Raw genomic sequence first — 17525 nt, forward strand, 5'->3', positions numbered from 1 at the left:
GTCACGTTAGAAAGGTGTAGTAATCATTCACAACTATTTTCAGTTGCGGATGATAAAGGATTCAGAAAGTTTATTCATGCAGGCCCATATGACAGAGAATATGCATCTTCTTTTTGTTTTCATATTTTAATTTATATTTAATTGTGTTGTGGTTTGCAGTGTTTTATGTTGTTTCACTTTAAATTTGTTTAAAAGGAAAAAGCTGAAAATTTAAATAGTTAAAAGTTGAAATGGAAATAGTTGGTTTTTATTATTATATGATTTATTTATTACATTTTATGTGGAGTGAATAAATAAAAGTATATTTAAAGTATATTTACGGCACGTACAAACCCCAAAGCACGTAAAAACTCAGAAGCAAGGACAAACTCCGAAGCACGTACAAAACCAAACAGAAGTGCTCCAGAATGCTAGGGACAGTGTTGAGCTTTTATTACCTAGTGGCTACACAAGCCAGCAAGTACCAACGACCGGATTTGGTGTGTGGTAGTAACAGTTTTTTTTTTAAATTATCTGAATATATATGAGTGCTTGTGTATAAATACACAAACAATACACATATGCTTTCAATTGTGTAATTTAAGTGATCTAGGTAGCTCTGTTTTGGAAGTTCAGTTAACGCTAGAAATGTGTTTGTATGTGCTTTGTCTCTAGGGCCACCACATATATTTATATATAAACATATATAAATAAAACCACTTTTTTTACATTAGTAATTCCTTTTGTGCATAATTTTTAATTGTTGTTAATAATAAATAAATTAAAGCAACAAAACAACCTGGAGAGCTGGTTGGGAGCCGAAAGAGCCGGTTCTGTAAAAAGAGCCAGAAATCCCATCACTAGTAGCTCATAAATCAGCCCACAAATCAGCAGCTGATATTAACTCTTAGATCCACGAGTGACTGGACTCTACATTTTTAAATAAGTTAGTCAAACATTGCTGTTTTCTTGCCTTATCTGCTCGCTGTTTAAATTGTGACAAACTACCTGTTTCGAGCTACAATCACTACACACATACTGTTTACTTTACTTTACAACTTTACGACCAGTGTTGGTCAAGTTACTTGAAAAAAGTAATCAGTAACTAATTACTGATTACTTCCCCAAAAAAGTAATCCTGTTACTTTACTGATTACTTATTTTCAAAAGTAATTAATTACTTAGTTACTGAGTTACTTTTTAAAAACACGATTTACAACCTGAATAGGTGATAAAGCGATAGATCTTTCAGCCCAATTCTACTTTTTCTGCATAATCCATCATACAAAATGTAATCAAATGGAAAAGTCTCTTTTTTTAACTTGTTTTATCAGTTTTAATCTTTTAACTTTATGCATCAAGCAAAAATTTAATTATATGCAACATTCTCTGACTTGAATAAATTAGTTTAACATTTAAAGCTATTTTCTGCACATTCCAGTACATAAAATAAAATATTTTTTGTGTTTACACTCACTCTTTCAAATAGATGCAAGTAAAACACAGCAGAAAATAAATAAAGTCAAAGACTCATCGGTGCTGTTGCTCTATTTTCACCTGTATAGCAGGACTGCGGTAGGCGGAGGTTTACCCTGGTGCAGGTGTGCCGCGGTCAGTTGAAGAATCCACGACTTTCTCTGTGAGTTTCCCATTACGTCATGGCGCACTCGGTGCTTGCTTGGAAGTTTAGGGGTTTTTTTCGCTGTAAAAAGAAGTTTTCTTCCCACGCACGATGGACGCTAATGTTTTTGTCACTTTTTATGGAATCAAACTCAAAGTAAGGTCAGTACTTCCACGCTTTAAACGCTGAACGCTCATACTCTCTCCCACAATCGATATGTGATCCATTGTTGATCTGCAGACAGCTGTTGTCACTAACGCGCACTTGCTGATGTCACTGTCGTGAGACATTCTCGCAAAAAATCACGGTTTTAGTAACGCAGTAACGCAGCGTTCCTACGGGAAAGTAACGGTAATCTAATTACCGTTTTTGCAATAGTAATCCCTTACTTTACTCGTTACTTGAAAAAAGTAATCAGATTACAGTAACGCGTTACCCATCTCTGTTTACGACCTTTGTTTCTAGGAAACTTATGATACCTATCGGAGGATCATTTTTGACCCACTTACACATTTAAGGGTTAAGGTGGCTGCTCGCATCTTGTAAAAAAGATAAATTGGTGTAAGGGAGATCAAATCAAGTAATGGAACCAGCATTTATATGCATTAAAACAGATGATACTGTTGATATATGATTGCATTACTTGCATAGGCAACTTCTTGGGTTGTTTTATAGTTTGGTGTACTTTCCCCGAAATAAAATCGATGCATTTAGTAAGCAGGTCAGTTGCATTAATCAAATCAGTCGCATGCCATGATAACTGTTGATGAGCAAACACATTTCGATGTGTTTCCCGCAGCAGCTGCCATCAAACAAAACAACCACGCCTACCAAAATCTTCAGGAAGTGAGAGATCAGCGTCTGTTTTTCTGTTAGTTGGTGTTGACACAGGATGCAGTTAACACCATTCTGCCTGATGCTGAGTGAGTACAAAATTCAACATTTAAGGATATTTTGAACAATTTTGTACAATTTTTTTTTCTTATAATCCATCATTATCCCTGCTTACACTGTTATTTCTTAAACACTGCTTTTATTCGGTCCTTAATAAATTATTTTCATTCTGGTTTTTTTTTTGGTTGTTGTTTTTTGGTTTGTTTTTTTAATTTTCACCCTTTTCTTGTCTCCTTCTCTCTCCCTTCCTTCCCTACAGCCTGTCTTCAGGTCAACCCTGACAGGTCTCAGTTCTTCAGGTATGACAACATCTCTTTGAGCTGTGGCGAACAGTTGAACAACACTGGTTGGAAAGTGAAGAGGAAAACGCTCGCAGGGGGGACCAGACCCTGCTCCTCTGGCTGGGGCTATGCCTCCTCGGGTTCGACTTGCATCATCGGACAAACCTACCCACCAGACAGCGGTGTGTACTGGTGTGAGTCTGTCAGTGGGGAGCAGAGCAATGTGGTCAACATTACCATTACTGGTATGAATAACACTACGTTAAGTTCTGCTATGCAACATTTAAACTTAAAGTCACACTTATTAAGGCAGATCATTTAGAAACGAAGCAAAAAAAACCTATAAAAATGACAAATCTTGATTTTCTGCATTTTCCAAAGATCAGCCTCTGATTTTGGAGAGTCCTGCCCTTCCTGTGTCCGAGGGAGCCACTGTAACACTGCATTGTACACCTGAGACAAAGTCCTTCAACCAGTTTTTTGATTTCTATAAAGATGGCCACTGCATCAAAAGGAACTCCACAGGAGAAATCACCATTAAAAGGGTTTCTAAATCTGATGAAGGACTCTATAAATGCAGCATTTCAGGAGGTGAAGAATCACTAGGCAGCTGGCTGGCAGTTGATGGTGAGCAACAAAAATCCCATCACATACACAATGTTGAGCAATTTAAAAATTTTAAGCATTTTAAGAAAAAAGAAATTTAAAAAAATGGCTGTTAGAGGAATTATATCTAAATCTCCAAAATTTGCATATTTGTCTGTGTTTTGTACATCTGCAAATGATGAAGAGAGAAAAACATTCTACCCCTAAAAAAGACACAATTAAAGAAAACATGTATTTAATAAAGCATTTAAATGTATAATTTCCATGTTCATCTCTTTACAGCTTCATCTCAGGAGTTTCCTTCATCTACATCTGCAGCTGAACCGGCCGCTCCCTGCTCTTTTTCTGTCTTAAGACTAGTATTTCACCTGTTGGTGGGAACGCCTTACCTGGTGTCCACTGTTCTACTGGGGCTTATATACCGAGACAGGAGGAGAGGTAAAGTAAACCCTGCAAGTGTGTAAGAGGTATTTCTTATCAGATTGGGTTATAACAACAACAACATGTGCTATCTGCTAGTAAACTGTTTTCTTGAGGCTTTTGTTTGTTGTCAGTGACAATTTCTGTTAATCAAAACTGTTGTCTGAAAATAGAATGTTACATAAAATAGATATGTCATCTATTGTTGATTATTTTGTTGTCTTCATTTTTTTTTGCATATTTGGCACAGTGACATGCATCAAATCATTAAGAAAATAATAGTCCAATGTATCCAAACCTGTTCATTTTAAGAATTTCCTTAAACAGAACCTTTGTGACAAAGTGAATCAGCCTAAAGATTACAAAAAGCAACAGATCATGCCACAATCTACAGGAACACCGCAAGCGAGGTCACAAAACACCATCTAAAGAACTGCAGCCTTCACTTGGTTCAGTAAAAGTCAGAATTCATGATTCAACAATAAGAGAATGGATACAAATTGTATTCATGGGAGAGTTCTAAGTAAATCACTGCTAACCAAAAAGAAAGGCTCATCTCACAGTGTCAAAAACATCTCGATGATCCCCAAAACCTTTGGCAAAATAATTTCTGGACTCACAAGACCAAAGTTTTTGGAAGGTTTTCTCATCTCACCTTTTCTCAGCATAAGAAGATCATCATGCCATCAGTCAAACAAGGTGGTGGTAGTGTGATAGTCTGGGACAACTTTGCTGCTTCAAGACCCGGACATCTTACCATAATTGATGGAACCATGAATTCTCCTCTCTACCAGAAGGCCCAGCCATCAGATTAAGCTTATATATATATATATATATATATATATATATATATATATATATATATATATATATATATATATATATATATATATGCACACAAAATTTCTCCACAGCAATGTCACAGGCTCACTGCCAAATGTTTGATTCCGCCCTTACTGCCAAGTAACTATTAGCTCTGAAACATTTAAGTGTGACAAATATCAGTAAAAGAAAGAAAAGCATTGAAAATGGAATGCAAATCCTTTTTTTTCACTGTACTGTACATATAATTTGGCCACTAATTCAAATTCAATTCATAAAAGTCTTCATAAAAGTGGCTGTAGCGGTAGAGCTGGTCATCTACTGATTGGAAGGTTCGTGGTTCGATTCTTGGCTTCCCCCAAGTCTGCATGCCAAATATCCTTGAGCAAGATGCTAACCCCATGTTGCTCTCCGATGCATCCATCGAGTGTGACTGTGTATGAATGTTAGATAGGCTAACAGCTTGGAAAAAGTGATTGGGTGAATGAATTATTTGTATAAAGCACCTTGAGTGCTCAATTAGACTAGAAAAGCACTATATAAGAACCAGTCCATTTACATTAATGCACAATTTTAGAATTCATAAAAGGGAGGCTTTTGGAAACTGTTTGGTTTCAGCGCTTACATCAAATAATCAAATCATCCATGCCTAACTGTGTAATGTCATCCTCCTTTTGTTGATATGATGGCAATGGATAATACTCCTTAAAATCTGCTCACCTAATGCTGTATTTGTAGTTCACTCTACGATATATTGACTATATATGTGTGTGTGTGGGTGTTGCTGTGTGTGAAGTTGGAAATAGAGATAAAGGAAAGTAGATATGTTCGTTTTCTTATGTCAAATATAACATTTGTATGTTCGTTTTCACATTATACATGTTTTAATGGTTGCCGGAGGGCTTTAACTTTAAATTTTTAAATTTTTAAATTGTATTTCCTGTCTGGCTTTATCATTTTACAGTATTAACTGAAGGTGGACGGCCTCCACAACATAATTCTTGGTTATAAGAACTAATAATCTGGTTTCAAATGGTGCTACAAAAGTGTGAATTTGAGCTTTCATAATGAGACTTTATAAATCATTGGTTGATCTCACGGTGGTCATGTCCATTTTTTTATACTGTGCTCATGAGCAATAGATGTTATTGGTAGAAAAAAGTCTGTTCTTTAGGTGCCACGTTATTATAAAGCAGCCATGTTTTTTCTGGTGAACTGTGTTTTGACACCAGCTGCTGAGGTTATTGAGGTTTGCAGGTAAATTCCAAAGTTACAATGTGGTATTGCAGGTGACCTTTGACAAACAAGTTACTTCTAGAAAAATGAGGCAATCTTGATCTGATTAAAAACCTTTTACTGCTGTTTGCTGACGACTGTTAAGACAAAAGCTGCAAGAATTCATGTTGCTGTTCTGTTTGTTTTTTCTTCACAGCAGCTCAGAATGCTGTGAAGAGAATGAGCACGGATCATGTCATCATGGAAATGGTTGTTTAACCAAACAAGCTGATGAACATGTACCACGGGGTGTCCTGAACGTGGGTATTCATTTTTCACCAGCTTTCAGTTGACATTTGCCAGCATTTATCTGTGCAGGGCCAACGGGGACCGTAGTGTCATTCAAAAAAAAAGAGCTGAGGCCTGCGCAAGTGGTCTGTTTGTAACACTTCTACAAACTGAGTCTTCTAATAACTAATGTTATTGTCTTGCTGTATTCTGCCACAGTATTTCATGTTTTGCATTGTTATTGTGTGTGTGCAAGCCCATCACCATGTTGTTTACTTTGTTTATCAGGAAAACAGTAGTTACTATCTGAATATCAGGATAATGTTTTAATACGACTTCATGTTCACTAACACTCGAGTATAAACCTTGGTTTTTATCTCAAAGGGTTTTTCCTGTCCTGATGCCACTGCGTGTGCCTGCTGCGCAATCTTTCTTCATATCTTACCACTTATAGCCCTTTCAACAGTATCTCAGGTCGACCTGATGTGGCTCTAATCGACTTTAATCATTTTCCATTAAAAGGACCACTTAATAGCAATGTGGACAAAAGACCCATAACATCATCTGTATGTGACGCCAACACCACGACAGGTTGAGGCGATGGTTCACCTGCTTCGATGTATGACACCCGGTCATTGGGGACTATTGATGAGTTAGGCTCAGAGAGAAAGGTTTGAATTCAGTTAACATCCACTCATTTGAATGGAATTTTTATCTGTTTGGAAAACCAAAAATGAATAACCAGAGTGCAAAACAATGCATACTTAATTTACTTTTTTAGCATCTAGCTAAAACAAACCGTGGGTTAATAACCCTAGATGGGTCACCAGAGACCTGTTGAATGTTAGGAGTTTAAAAAACAGAAAGTGCAAGTGTGTGTTTAGAGGAGACAAAGATGTGTCTTAGTTTTTATTCCTGTAAGGAGATTTTTTTAATCAAATTTTTGTTTTTGGTTTATTTTAAAACAGTGGTAAGGTTTTGAATTAATATTTGATATGTTAGGTTCTTGTCAATAGTTTTTCACCTATTATGATCTTTTTGTACAGATTTAACCGATTTTTTAAAAATTGTTTTAGTTGAATTCTTAATTTCATAGCAAGAATAAATATATTTTAAAAATAAATTTCATGTCTGGACATGAAGAGATGCCTCTGATTCATTCTTGTGTTGTTGGTTCGTCTGGAGTGGTTCTTTTGTTTTTTCTCACTATTAAGGTTTTCATGACCAGTTTCTCCGATCACATTATCAACCCTGCCGAGTGACTTTTCTTAAAATCACAGAAATCTTAGGACTGAATAAATGTTAGTAAGCTTTCCCGGGTTCTGTGTTTTGTTGCTCAACAAAGGCTGTTCACTTTGCTCAGTTCCTTCCTGTTGTGGTGTGGGAGGGGACAGTAGGAGAGCAGAAATATGAAGAGACACATAAGAGCAAAACTGGCCAGTTCTTTTATTGGCCACAGGTGGCTTTAGTCAAGTTTCCACTCAGTCATAAATCAGTAATAAGCAGTGAGGTGTAAAGCATGCTGTGACATTTCTGTTGACATGGAGCCCATAGTAAAAGTCCCAGACATGGCTGCTATCTGCTATTTTTGACGTGTGACGCTTTTGACCTTTTGTGACAATTTTCCTCTGTTTTCATAAGAGCAAGAATGTTTGTTGAAAAAATATCAAACTGTTAGATTACAGAGGATGTGAAATGCATAATCGCTGTGTGTGAAAAGGAAGTGTAGGGGCCTTCAGTGCTCGGCGAAGTGTTTGTGGTTTTATTTTCATCAGCTTTTGTACGGCTGTCTCTTGTTGTTTTTGTCCACACTTTCATCTCCGTACAGCATGGGCTCAAAACTTTACTCAAAATTAATAATATTTCTTTAAATTGCAAACAGAGAAATGCAATGATTATTGCTCCATCAGCTCTTTCAGCCAATATGGGTCAGCTGTGGTTAAATTGAGTGTATTCAATCTAGGGGAGTGTAATTTCTGAGAAGACACAGGACACTGTGCCAGTTTAAAAACCCACAACACAAACAGCTCAGCAGTTATACTGAAAGCATGTGCAGTTTAAAATGGCAAAAACGATTTAAAAAATGGAACAAAAAAACAAAAAAATGCAAACGAGTATAAGTGCTTGTTTTGACAGGTAAACTTGTTTGACCTATATTTAGTTTTCTGCTGTGTGGCTGGAAAATCCTGTGGTCTGGTTTCTGAGTAAAGCTGCTCTCTGTTGTGTTCTGTGGTGGGAACAATAGGACCTATCTCAAACACTGAACCAGAGGTTTCTGACCCTGAATAAGTACTGATGTCACTGTCATGGAGTGCACTGCTGTGTAAATCATAGTGAATCTTTACAAAGTCTTCACATTACAAATTATTTAAATATTCTCCAACATTTTGTACATAAGAAGGGAAAGAGGAGGGGGAATTGACGATGAATGAAGTAAAGACAGAAAAATAGAGGTAATTTAGTTCTTTTTTTTTGTTATTTTATATAACAATATGTCTTGGTCAACACAATCACAGCTGCATTGTGCCGAATACAAATGTAAACCACGGGCAAGTCTGTCTGACTGAAACCACTTCCTGTGGAAAAATTTGGCCAGATTTGCAAAAACGCTAATATGAAACACTCTTAGGTTTCTGTTGTGTGATACACTTTTAATCTACATTCTCATATTCTTATAAAAGACTCACTAAATCGCACTCATTCTCAGAACAAATCAAATGTCAAACTTGCTCCAGCAAAGAATGTGAATTACAGCTTGGCCAGAGGTAACCAATAGAATTAGCACCATCTGCTGGTTTTCTCTTAATACAAGCAATCCAAATGATTTAATAGTACAGACATTTAATGTTAAACATAGAAATGAATAAAATACACACACAAACACACACACACACTGGCACAGTGGGGTTTGGGTTACCACCTATAAGCAAAGTCTATCTATCTATCTATCTATCTATCTATCTATCTATCTAGAGATGTATTGGAACGTAACTGGATGCAGTGGCAAAAAGCACATTGCCAATGGATTCTAGAGCTGTTTCCATTTTAAGTTTCCAACCTTGTCAGAACAGTTTGGCTATGGCCACTTCCTGTTCCAACATGACTTGCAGCAGAGCACAAACCAAGCTCCATAAATACATGGATGAGTCCTGACATCAGCCTCTTAGAAAACACCTTTGGGATGAATTAGAGTTAAGTGAACCAGGCCTTCTTATCAAACATTAGTTTTTGATCTCACAAATCCACTTCTGGAATAATGATCAAAAACTCTTACATTACTAAACTTTGTGGAAAGCCTTCCCAGAAGAGTTGAAGCCCTATGACTAAAGAATGAGATGTCACTGTAGTTTGTATGCATGTGAAGGCAGATGAGCAAACCCCTATAGTTTGTATGCACTCAAAAAAAAAAATCTAAAGTGACAAACATTCAAAAACTATTTACATTTTAAGAGAAAGATAATGGCTGTTTTGTGTTTGTCTAAATGATGAGATTCTGGTCATATTAGGTTTATTGTTATCACCGGCACTGATTTCCACCTCACAGGGTTAAAAGATGTGTTTGTCAGCCCTAACAGCCCTGACTTTCCTTCACCATCCAGATCACAAAACATAAACAATAAAGCAACAGAACTAAAGTGCTTTTAGTGCTCAGTTGTAGCAGAAAGGTGCATTATAAGAACTTTTCTTTTTTCTTTTCAGGCTTCAAACCTCAGTGCCTTACTTCCAACCATTTTCTCTGTACATATTAAACCTGCCTCATTTGTATGTTTACATTTAAGTCTGTAAGATGTTAAAGGATGAAATACACACATCTAAAAGCTGCTCTCTGTAGCTTTTATTTACAACTCTGTACATGTATGTCATGCCATCATTCCACCACCAGATAGAGCCAAAGACTAATATCAGTACACTGGAGATTGACACGATGGTGCGATTCTTCATCAGTAAACAATATGCATCTATATCATATAGTATATACATAAGTAGAAATGTGATTATTTACTCAGAAAAAAAATGTGCAGTAACAACGTTTGTGATATCCTTTTCCCAAGTTCTCTAGATTTTATAGCCAGTTTTGTTTTTCCTTAATCTCTTTCTTCTTCCATTAGACTACTTTATCTGTAAAAATAAAGAAAAAATACTGTTGAACGACTGACTTTACACTGTTGTTTTTAAGCCAAAATAAAAGTTAAAGTTAAGAAACAGGAGAACTTTTGACTCACAGAACGCGTGTGGACTTCCTCTCACCACCCAGACCACAATGCCAACGGTCGCTGCAACACCTACAGCCCCACACACAGCACCAGCAATTTTGCCAGCACGACTGCTGTCATCACCTGCATGTATGCATGGCAGAAGGAGAATAGCTGAAGTAATCAAGTACATTGTATTCATTCATTTTATACCCTGGCTGCACATTTTCAACCCATTAAAAGTATTCATAGTTACCTGATGCTTTGGGCTCATCTGCCACCATAGTTGATATGCTCAGTGTTTCTGTTTCGGTTACTGTTAAAGACAAACATATCGACATGGTGGGAAAATGGCCACATTCAGATTCGTTCCAGTCCTGCACCACCACCAAGGAGAAAAACATGCATTATTTTGCAGCTACAGCTAGTGATGGCTGAATGGCTCTGTCTTGTTGGGCACAACAAACATCTTTGTTTTGATCACTCCTAGTAGAATTACACAAAAAAAATGCATTTGATAACTGAACGCCACTAATGGTAATAACATGTTACAATAACCAGACGTCAGTGATGCAGGACTTTAACACAATATTAATGCTCTCTGTGTTTGACGCACCAGTAGTCGTGCTCGCTGGAGTAGTTGAAGGCAGAACGGTTGTTGGCATAGATGTTGTGATGACTGGTTCTGAAAACATGATAATAAACATGTAAAAATAATTGATCGTGAAAAGCAATGAAGGGAAAAACATAATGTGAGTGTGCTCACCTGTGCGATAGCTCACAATCACACATCGTAGCTCAGACTGATATTTGGCTGCACTGATGAACAATTGAAATAGTACAAAAACATAAATTTTAAATATTCCAGTCCTCGTGTATTTACTGTATGATGTGCTTTTCACTTATTATTATTAATGGATCCAAATCCCACACTGACCCTTTCTCTGCCTGGACTAAGAAGCAGACGGGATGATCTTCTCCATCTTGATTCTCAGATGGCGTCCAAGTCAGGATAAATTCTCCATGTGATTCATTGTGTTTTACAACATTGTGCGGTCCACTGAACAAAAGCTTTAAAACCCTTAAAAACACACACAAAGGAGAGATTGATGCTGAAAAGTATCAGATATAGAAATAAAAAGACAAAGATAAACCCTAAATACCAATAACCCAAAAACAACAATATAAGGTAGTACTATATTTATTCTGCCTCAAATGAAGGGAGTATTTAATTGTTTCAGTTTGTTTGTCTGTTTGTTAGAATTCTAGCATCCACAGTTTTGAAGATATAATTTTCCAATTTTGTGTGATGGTAGATACCAAAAACAGCTGATTTAATTTGGGTCAAAACTGGGTCAAGGTCACACTAAATTTGAAAATCTGTAAAAACAAACAAACAAATTTTATATTAGCCACAATTTTGTAATGTAATGTTAATTTATTTTCTTCGAACTTCACAACACTGACCTTGACCTTCAATTTCAGCACTCAAGGTCAAAGGTCAAATTTCAAGAAACCATATCTTTTCATTTTTTTCAATTGAATGTTGCAATGACTCAATAACAGGGTGACATCATCATATTGCAATAAAAACATCATAAAGCGTTAAAGTGTTAGTACAGCCCTTCAGTTTTGGGGAAGTTAGACTCTCTGAGAGCACTTGTTGCTTGTTTAATTGATTCTTGGGATTTAACTTCGTGGGCGCTCCACCTTTGTATTAAGTGGAGGGATCTAACCACTAAACCTTTAAAAAACACACGTGTAATGGTGCAAAAATTTTATTTCTTTGTAAGGTAAACATGGTACTCAAATATGTTCTGTGTTTACTCACATGGTGTTTTTCACCTCTGCCATAATGGTAATGTTCACTGTGTCATTAGTGTACATGCGAGCCCCATTGGCTGGGGTTGGAGGTAGAAACCTGGGCAGGTAGACTCCCTCTGAGCATGATGGTGCAGGAGAGTCCACTGGAAAAAGATTTTTAGGTCATTACAATAGATAGCTAGCAAAGTAGTGTAGCAAGCAATTTAACCTTGATATGAAGTTTATCAAATTTTGGTTGCTCAATTAAGACACTGGTTTGATATGTAAGGTTCCAAAACTGACAGAAAGTCAGAGTTGATTTGCACATGTGCAGAGGAGGGATAGAGGACATATTGGGCAATAGATGTTGAACACAGAGCTGTCAGGCAGGAGAAAAAGAGAGGGACCGCAGAGAAGATTGATGGATGTGGTGAAGGAGGACATGCAGAGGGTGGGTGTGACAGAGGAGAATGCTGGTATAGGGTGAGATGCAGGAAGATGATCTGCTGTGGCATAAAGGGAGCAGCCGTGAGTGAGTTCATCTTTTCTTGCAGCACTATGGAGTATAACATCCCTGTGCTGATTTTACTTTGAATAAACAGGATCCTCAAATGGTAAAAAGCTTTGAAAAAGAAAAAAAAAACCTACCCATCAGAGCAAATCTGATTGGTACTTTGCTGAGAGCCTCGCTGGGAGTGATGTTTGTCTGAAAACCATAATCACTGATGATGATAGTCTTTTTTGGGAAGTCCTCCATTTCCAGCTGTACTGCATATGAACCTTCATCTTGCCTGCTGACAGGATTAAATGACAATGTGCAAGCCTGCACAAGTTTGGTGAAGACTTGTTAAAAGTGGGCATTGTGTTTGAGTTTGAGGGGTAGAAATGTTTGTGAATTGTGGAGAGACAAACGGATGGATGGAAGAAAGACATTTTATCAGCGCTTACCATCAGCAGTCCTTCAGCTAGAAGAGCTAAGAATTAATAATTTACAACATTTCTCTGTTTCTGTGACTAGTTTTTACTGTAGTATCATGCTGTAAGTGTATGTGAAACTCACTTGTGAGATGGTCAGAACAGACGGTGGTGTACAAGGATTACACTCATCTGCGTCTATGTCTCCAAATCTGCATTTAACCTTGTCTCCATCAGGGTCAAAGGCCGACAGGGTGAAGACTCTTTGACAGTTTGAAGGGACTCTGGCACATAGGAATCACATGCAGTACAGTAAATACAAAACTCACCCAAAAATCAGCACTGTAACTTTGGTTTTTAACAACTGCAGTTTCAACAAGGCTTCCTCCAAGGAAAACAAAAATAAAATACATGTAAGGACTGTCAAGAATCACCCATTTAACCCTGTTAACATTCACCATGTCACTGGATATTCTTTAAGGGTTATAGATCGGGATAGAGCTCTGATATCTCCACATATTTTAAAAATATTGGAAAATGGAAAATCCTGTAACAGCAAAGCTGTAATGCCAAAACGTGTGAGGCACTGGTTGAAAGGTGAAAAGTGCCTTTAAAATTAGGTAGCCATAATGTTTTGCTGGTGCCCCACTGTCTGCTACTGACTTGGTTTTATGTGAAAAAAAATAATATGCAAGTCATATTTTATTTTATACTCCTTGTGCCTGTGCAGGTTCTCTTCCTCCCACAGTCCAAAGACATGCAGGTTAGGTTAAATGTCATTTATTAATTAGCCATTTGTGTGAATGTGAATGCAAACGTTTGCCTGTCTCTCTGTGTTCACTCGGTGATGGAATGACAACCTTTCCAGAGAGTCCTTGTGACCCAGCATTTTGAGTTTCTTTGTTTTGGTGATATTTTGTATTATGGTTTATGTTCCTGTTCATTAGTAGTCTTAGCTTGTTTCGAGTTTCTCATGTTCCTTGTTTAAGTCTTTGATGATTAGGCTCTCTGTTGTGTCTTTGTCCTGTAGGTCTTTCTTCGTGTCCATGTTTATCCATGTTTCCCCAGCCCGTCATGTATCCTCTCGCCCCCTCTCCTCCACTCCTCTGTCAAGCTCATGTGTCAGTCTGGTGTTCCTTTGTTTCCTGTTTTATTGTGAAAGTCTTGCATTCCTTATTCAGTGTGTTTAGTTTTGTTTTCCCAGTCTTGTTGTGTATAATTCGTCTCAGCTGTGTTCCCCATGTGTTTTCTGTTGCCTCATGATTTTACTGTGTATTTAAGCCCTCTGTTTCCCTCTGTCCAGTGTTGCATTCTCCCTCATCTGTCGTGGCTGTGTGCTTCTCCGTGTGTTTCTTTGTTAGTTCAGTATTCCTGAAATTTCCCTGTTTAGTTTTGTATCATTTATTCCACTCAGCAAATAAAACTGTGTTTTTGTGTTAACGTCCTGCCTATGAGTCTGCATTTGGGTCCTTTCCTGCCTTCATTACAGTAAGTTTATGACAATTAAAACAATAAAGAAGCTTACCGCAGGGCTGGCAGGATGGTGGTCTGAGGTGACTTGTTTGGCTGATTAGTGTCGAGACGAGTCCTCAGGTCCACGTTAGTCAGAGCTCTCCATTTCTTCACCTTGTTTTTGGTTTGAATCCAGTCACCGCCATCCAATCTTTGGGGTTTCAAAGAAGGTAATTTGGTTATTTTCTATACGCAACTTATGCTAAGAACTTGTGCAACATATACTAATTAGTATTCATTCATACAAGAAATGATGGGGTATTGTTATCAACCTGCCGGGCGGGTGGGTGGGAACCTGATAGACACTCAATGTTGCAAAGGTGCACCTAATAATAATCTGGGATATATTTAAATTTTAATGGCTTTGATCTCAATGTCAAGGTTAAAGTACAAGTTTTCTGAAAACCTTGTCTGTGTGATAATTTTATAACGAGGTCATCTAGGCGTCTCAAATGATTGCAATTATCAACTCAAGGTCAAGGTCAGAGGTCAAAATCAATCAATTTTCTCGTAGACTCCTGGTGGAGCATAGGCCTTCTAGGTCAGAGGTCAAGTTTACTGAAAATCTTGTAAATACAAATTGATGTATGTAAATAGATCTTTGTGAAATAGCAGGCAATGAAGTATAATCAGGTTTTGATGATGTTTTAGGTGAGACAAGTCAGGTAAGACTACACTGTGAATGAAAAAGGGCTCATATATATTAAGGTGTGATGCATGACATTTGATGCATTGTTAATTGTTGTTTTTGGTTTTTAATGTTTGTTAACTAGAATTCTTACGCTGATTGGGAAGACTAGAGAGAACATAGAAATCCCTTTTGTGTTGTGTCTGGCAGGACATCTGGCATTAAATCAAAATCAAATATGCAGTGCTACCTGTAATAGTGTGGCAACCCATTGCAAATGCGGGAGGAGATGAAAGTAGCTCTGTTACATAATCTGATTGCCTCAAATTAGGATTAGGGGCTGGTTTGGAGTTATCATCTATGATAATTTAGACCTCAGAGGATTAAACCTTTCTTTTTTTATCTGACGTGTTACTGACCGTAGCTGAAACACAGCATTGCTGGAAACCTCCCGAGACATGACTCCTTCCCTCTGACACCACTCTTTGTCCTCCTCATCCACAATGCTCAGCTCCACACTTTCTGTACCACAGTCACCGCTGACACAGCTCCACGTGTCTTGATCGGTGCATGAGCGAAAGCTCAGCTTGTAGTGAAAGGCCACCTGTAATATTGTAACAATAACACCTGTTGTGTTATTATAAAGAGTCCATGCACTGTTCAAATAAAGTCAGTGCTTTTAGGAGCCTTTTGGAATGTCAGTGAATTTGCCTTTACTTCAATCCTCCTTAATTAATAAGTAAAACTCTGAGCCCCTATTTCAGACTAAACTAAAGAGTCCTGGCATTAATGGTATAGGTACACCTACCGTGACAGAGCCATTATGCGTCTTGTCTTTGGGGGTAAAAGTCATCACTGTCCCAAAGAAATGGTTAGCCTGAGAACCAAAGAGCAGCAGCAATAGAACGAGGAGCAGCATGTTTATATCCATAGTTGTGATCAGTGAAACTGTGTAGCCCTAAAATAAAGTTTAAAATAGAGTAAAATAAAGTCCTTGACCCAGTTATGTATGGCTCTGAAATGAAACAAACAACGTGTTTTTCTCCCAGTACTCCTCCTACTTTTGTCTCCTCCCTTTACAACTATAACTATGACACAGTTATGTTGTAAACTGAGAGCAGACAAACGGAGGCTGTCTCTTCAGTCAAGGCTTCATCGTACAAGCACGACTTTTCTCTTGATCCTGTTTACTTAGAGTTAACTAACTTTTTGCTCTAATCAATCTGATTGTATTGAGGAGCCCCACCTTTAAAGTTCACATTTCTTTCTCTCTCACTCTCTTGTTTTTGACAGAGTAGCAGTGGAAACATGATATGTGGCTTCTGCCATTCCTGAACGTGAGAAGGAAGCAGAAGGGTGTGCCAGCTGCTACCACGATCCAAACATTCTGGCACTGCAGGAAGCTGACTCACCAACTGTTACAAGCTTTAATTATTCCCACAATAGTGCTGTGATTATGTGCAGATTTACTCTTAAATCATGCAGTCTGATGCAGTGTGCACTACTATGTTAAACAGCAACTACACATTACTTGTAGGTCCTAAAGTACTTTCTTTTTTATCTTTATGTAGGACATTCCATTTCATTTCTATACAGATAATGGATTCTGGATTTTCAGGCCATTTTCATTTCCATAGGTCTAAAATGATGCAGTTTTGTCTCAGCCACTGCTCTGCCACAGTTAGGCTCTCCTTTGGCAGTGGTGCAACCCAGTGGGAACCTCTGGGATTGAAAAATAAAGTCATCACTAAAGTGCCAATAATGGCTCAGCAGCACATCGGACTACAATTAAAAGTAGGTGACAAAGATTGAGTGTGTAATGTTTTCCATTGTCAGGTGATTGTACAGGTGATCTGGTGGAAGAAAACCTGTCTCCAAGCACAGACTCCAATGATAAATGTCACACTTGACACCAGAAAAAAAAGGAGCCAGGAGGCATCATTTTCCCAAAGATGGTGCAAAACAAAACAAAACTAATATGACCTCAACATCCAGCTGCAGGTTCAACAGATGTCTGCAGGATCTTCAGGAAAATTGAAAAGCAGCAGGGAATTCACTTAACTTTGCTATTTACAATATAAATAGCACAGTTGTCCGAGTTGGCCTAATGTTTTTCTAATGTTTAAGTTTGGGGAAACAAGCTTTTTCCTTTTGCAAAAACAGCTGCAACATTTTAGCACCAAGGAAATGCTGGACACCAAACTGGAGCCACAGATGTCAGTGGCTATTGGAGGACCTGGCACAAGAATTTCAGCAGTGACTCACACATGCCCACATATTGTGGCTGCCATGATCTCTTTCCTATTTAAATTTCTCCAACATCTGGAAGTCATGCTTTGTCATATTTA

The 17525-nt window shown here is 37.8% G+C and overlaps 2 protein-coding genes across 4 annotated transcripts; one reads left to right on the forward strand and one right to left on the reverse strand.

Moving 5' to 3' along the window:
• The first annotated feature begins 2396 nt into the window (after nucleotides 1-2396).
• LOC146579187 (high affinity immunoglobulin gamma Fc receptor I-like) lies at nucleotides 2397-7254 on the forward strand. 2 transcript variants are annotated; one of them, XM_085261784.1, is made up of 6 exons: nucleotides 2397-2523; nucleotides 2754-3020; nucleotides 3157-3402; nucleotides 3664-3819; nucleotides 6056-6158; nucleotides 6511-7254. In XM_085261784.1, exons 1-5 carry the CDS (start codon nucleotides 2493-2495, stop codon nucleotides 6115-6117), a joined length of 762 nt encoding a protein of 253 aa, XP_085117910.1. In that variant the 5' UTR covers nucleotides 2397-2492; the 3' UTR covers nucleotides 6118-6158; nucleotides 6511-7254. The 2 variants fall into 2 exon arrangements, with proteins under 2 accessions (XP_085117910.1, XP_085117901.1); XM_085261775.1 differs by having other exon boundaries at nucleotides 6056-7254.
• Nucleotides 7255-8735: 1481 nt separating this feature from the next.
• LOC146579188 (uncharacterized) lies at nucleotides 8736-16240 on the reverse strand. Of its 2 annotated transcripts, XM_085261639.1 has the most exons (12): nucleotides 15986-16234; nucleotides 15597-15781; nucleotides 14563-14700; nucleotides 13183-13321; nucleotides 12771-12945; nucleotides 12151-12286; nucleotides 11257-11400; nucleotides 11086-11138; nucleotides 10936-11004; nucleotides 10576-10635; nucleotides 10350-10463; nucleotides 8736-10245 (listed from the first exon to the last, which is right to left on the reverse strand). In XM_085261639.1, exons 1-12 carry the CDS (start codon nucleotides 16106-16108, stop codon nucleotides 10232-10234), a joined length of 1350 nt encoding a protein of 449 aa, XP_085117765.1. In that variant the 5' UTR covers nucleotides 16109-16234; the 3' UTR covers nucleotides 8736-10231. The 2 variants fall into 2 exon arrangements, with proteins under 2 accessions (XP_085117765.1, XP_085117774.1); XM_085261648.1 differs by lacking the exons at nucleotides 8736-10245; nucleotides 10350-10463 and having other exon boundaries at nucleotides 10576-10696; nucleotides 15986-16240.
• Between the last annotated feature and the right edge of the window lie 1285 nt (nucleotides 16241-17525).

Source organism: Mchenga conophoros, linkage group LG3 (assembly GCF_057382185.1).
Source record: "Mchenga conophoros isolate Kocher_MC1m ecotype Shallow Benthic linkage group LG3, M_conophoros_male_GT1.1, whole genome shotgun sequence".
Lineage (NCBI taxonomy): Eukaryota > Metazoa > Chordata > Actinopteri > Cichliformes > Cichlidae > Mchenga > Mchenga conophoros.

Bases quoted from the DNA above. Each gene is read 5' to 3' on its own strand.
- LOC146579187 (XM_085261775.1), top strand. From the start codon at position 2,493: ATGCAGTTAACACCATTCTGCCTGATGCTGA. The intron at 2,524-2,753 runs GTGAGTACAAAA...CCTTCCCTACAG, and splicing joins ACCATTCTGCCTGATGCTGA to CCTGTCTTCAGGTCAACCCT. The intron at 3,021-3,156 runs GTATGAATAACA...CATTTTCCAAAG, and splicing joins GGTCAACATTACCATTACTG to ATCAGCCTCTGATTTTGGAG.
- LOC146579188 (XM_085261639.1), bottom strand. From the start codon at position 16,108: ATGGATATAAACATGCTGCTCCTCGTTCTATTGCTGCTGCTCTTTGGT. The intron at 12,287-12,770 runs GTAGGTTTTTTT...ATCTTTTTCCAG, and splicing joins AATCAGATTTGCTCTGATGG to TGGACTCTCCTGCACCATCA. The intron at 11,401-12,150 runs GTGAGTAAACAC...TGTGTTTTTAAG, and splicing joins GCAGAGGTGAAAAACACCAT to GGTTTTAAAGCTTTTGTTCA.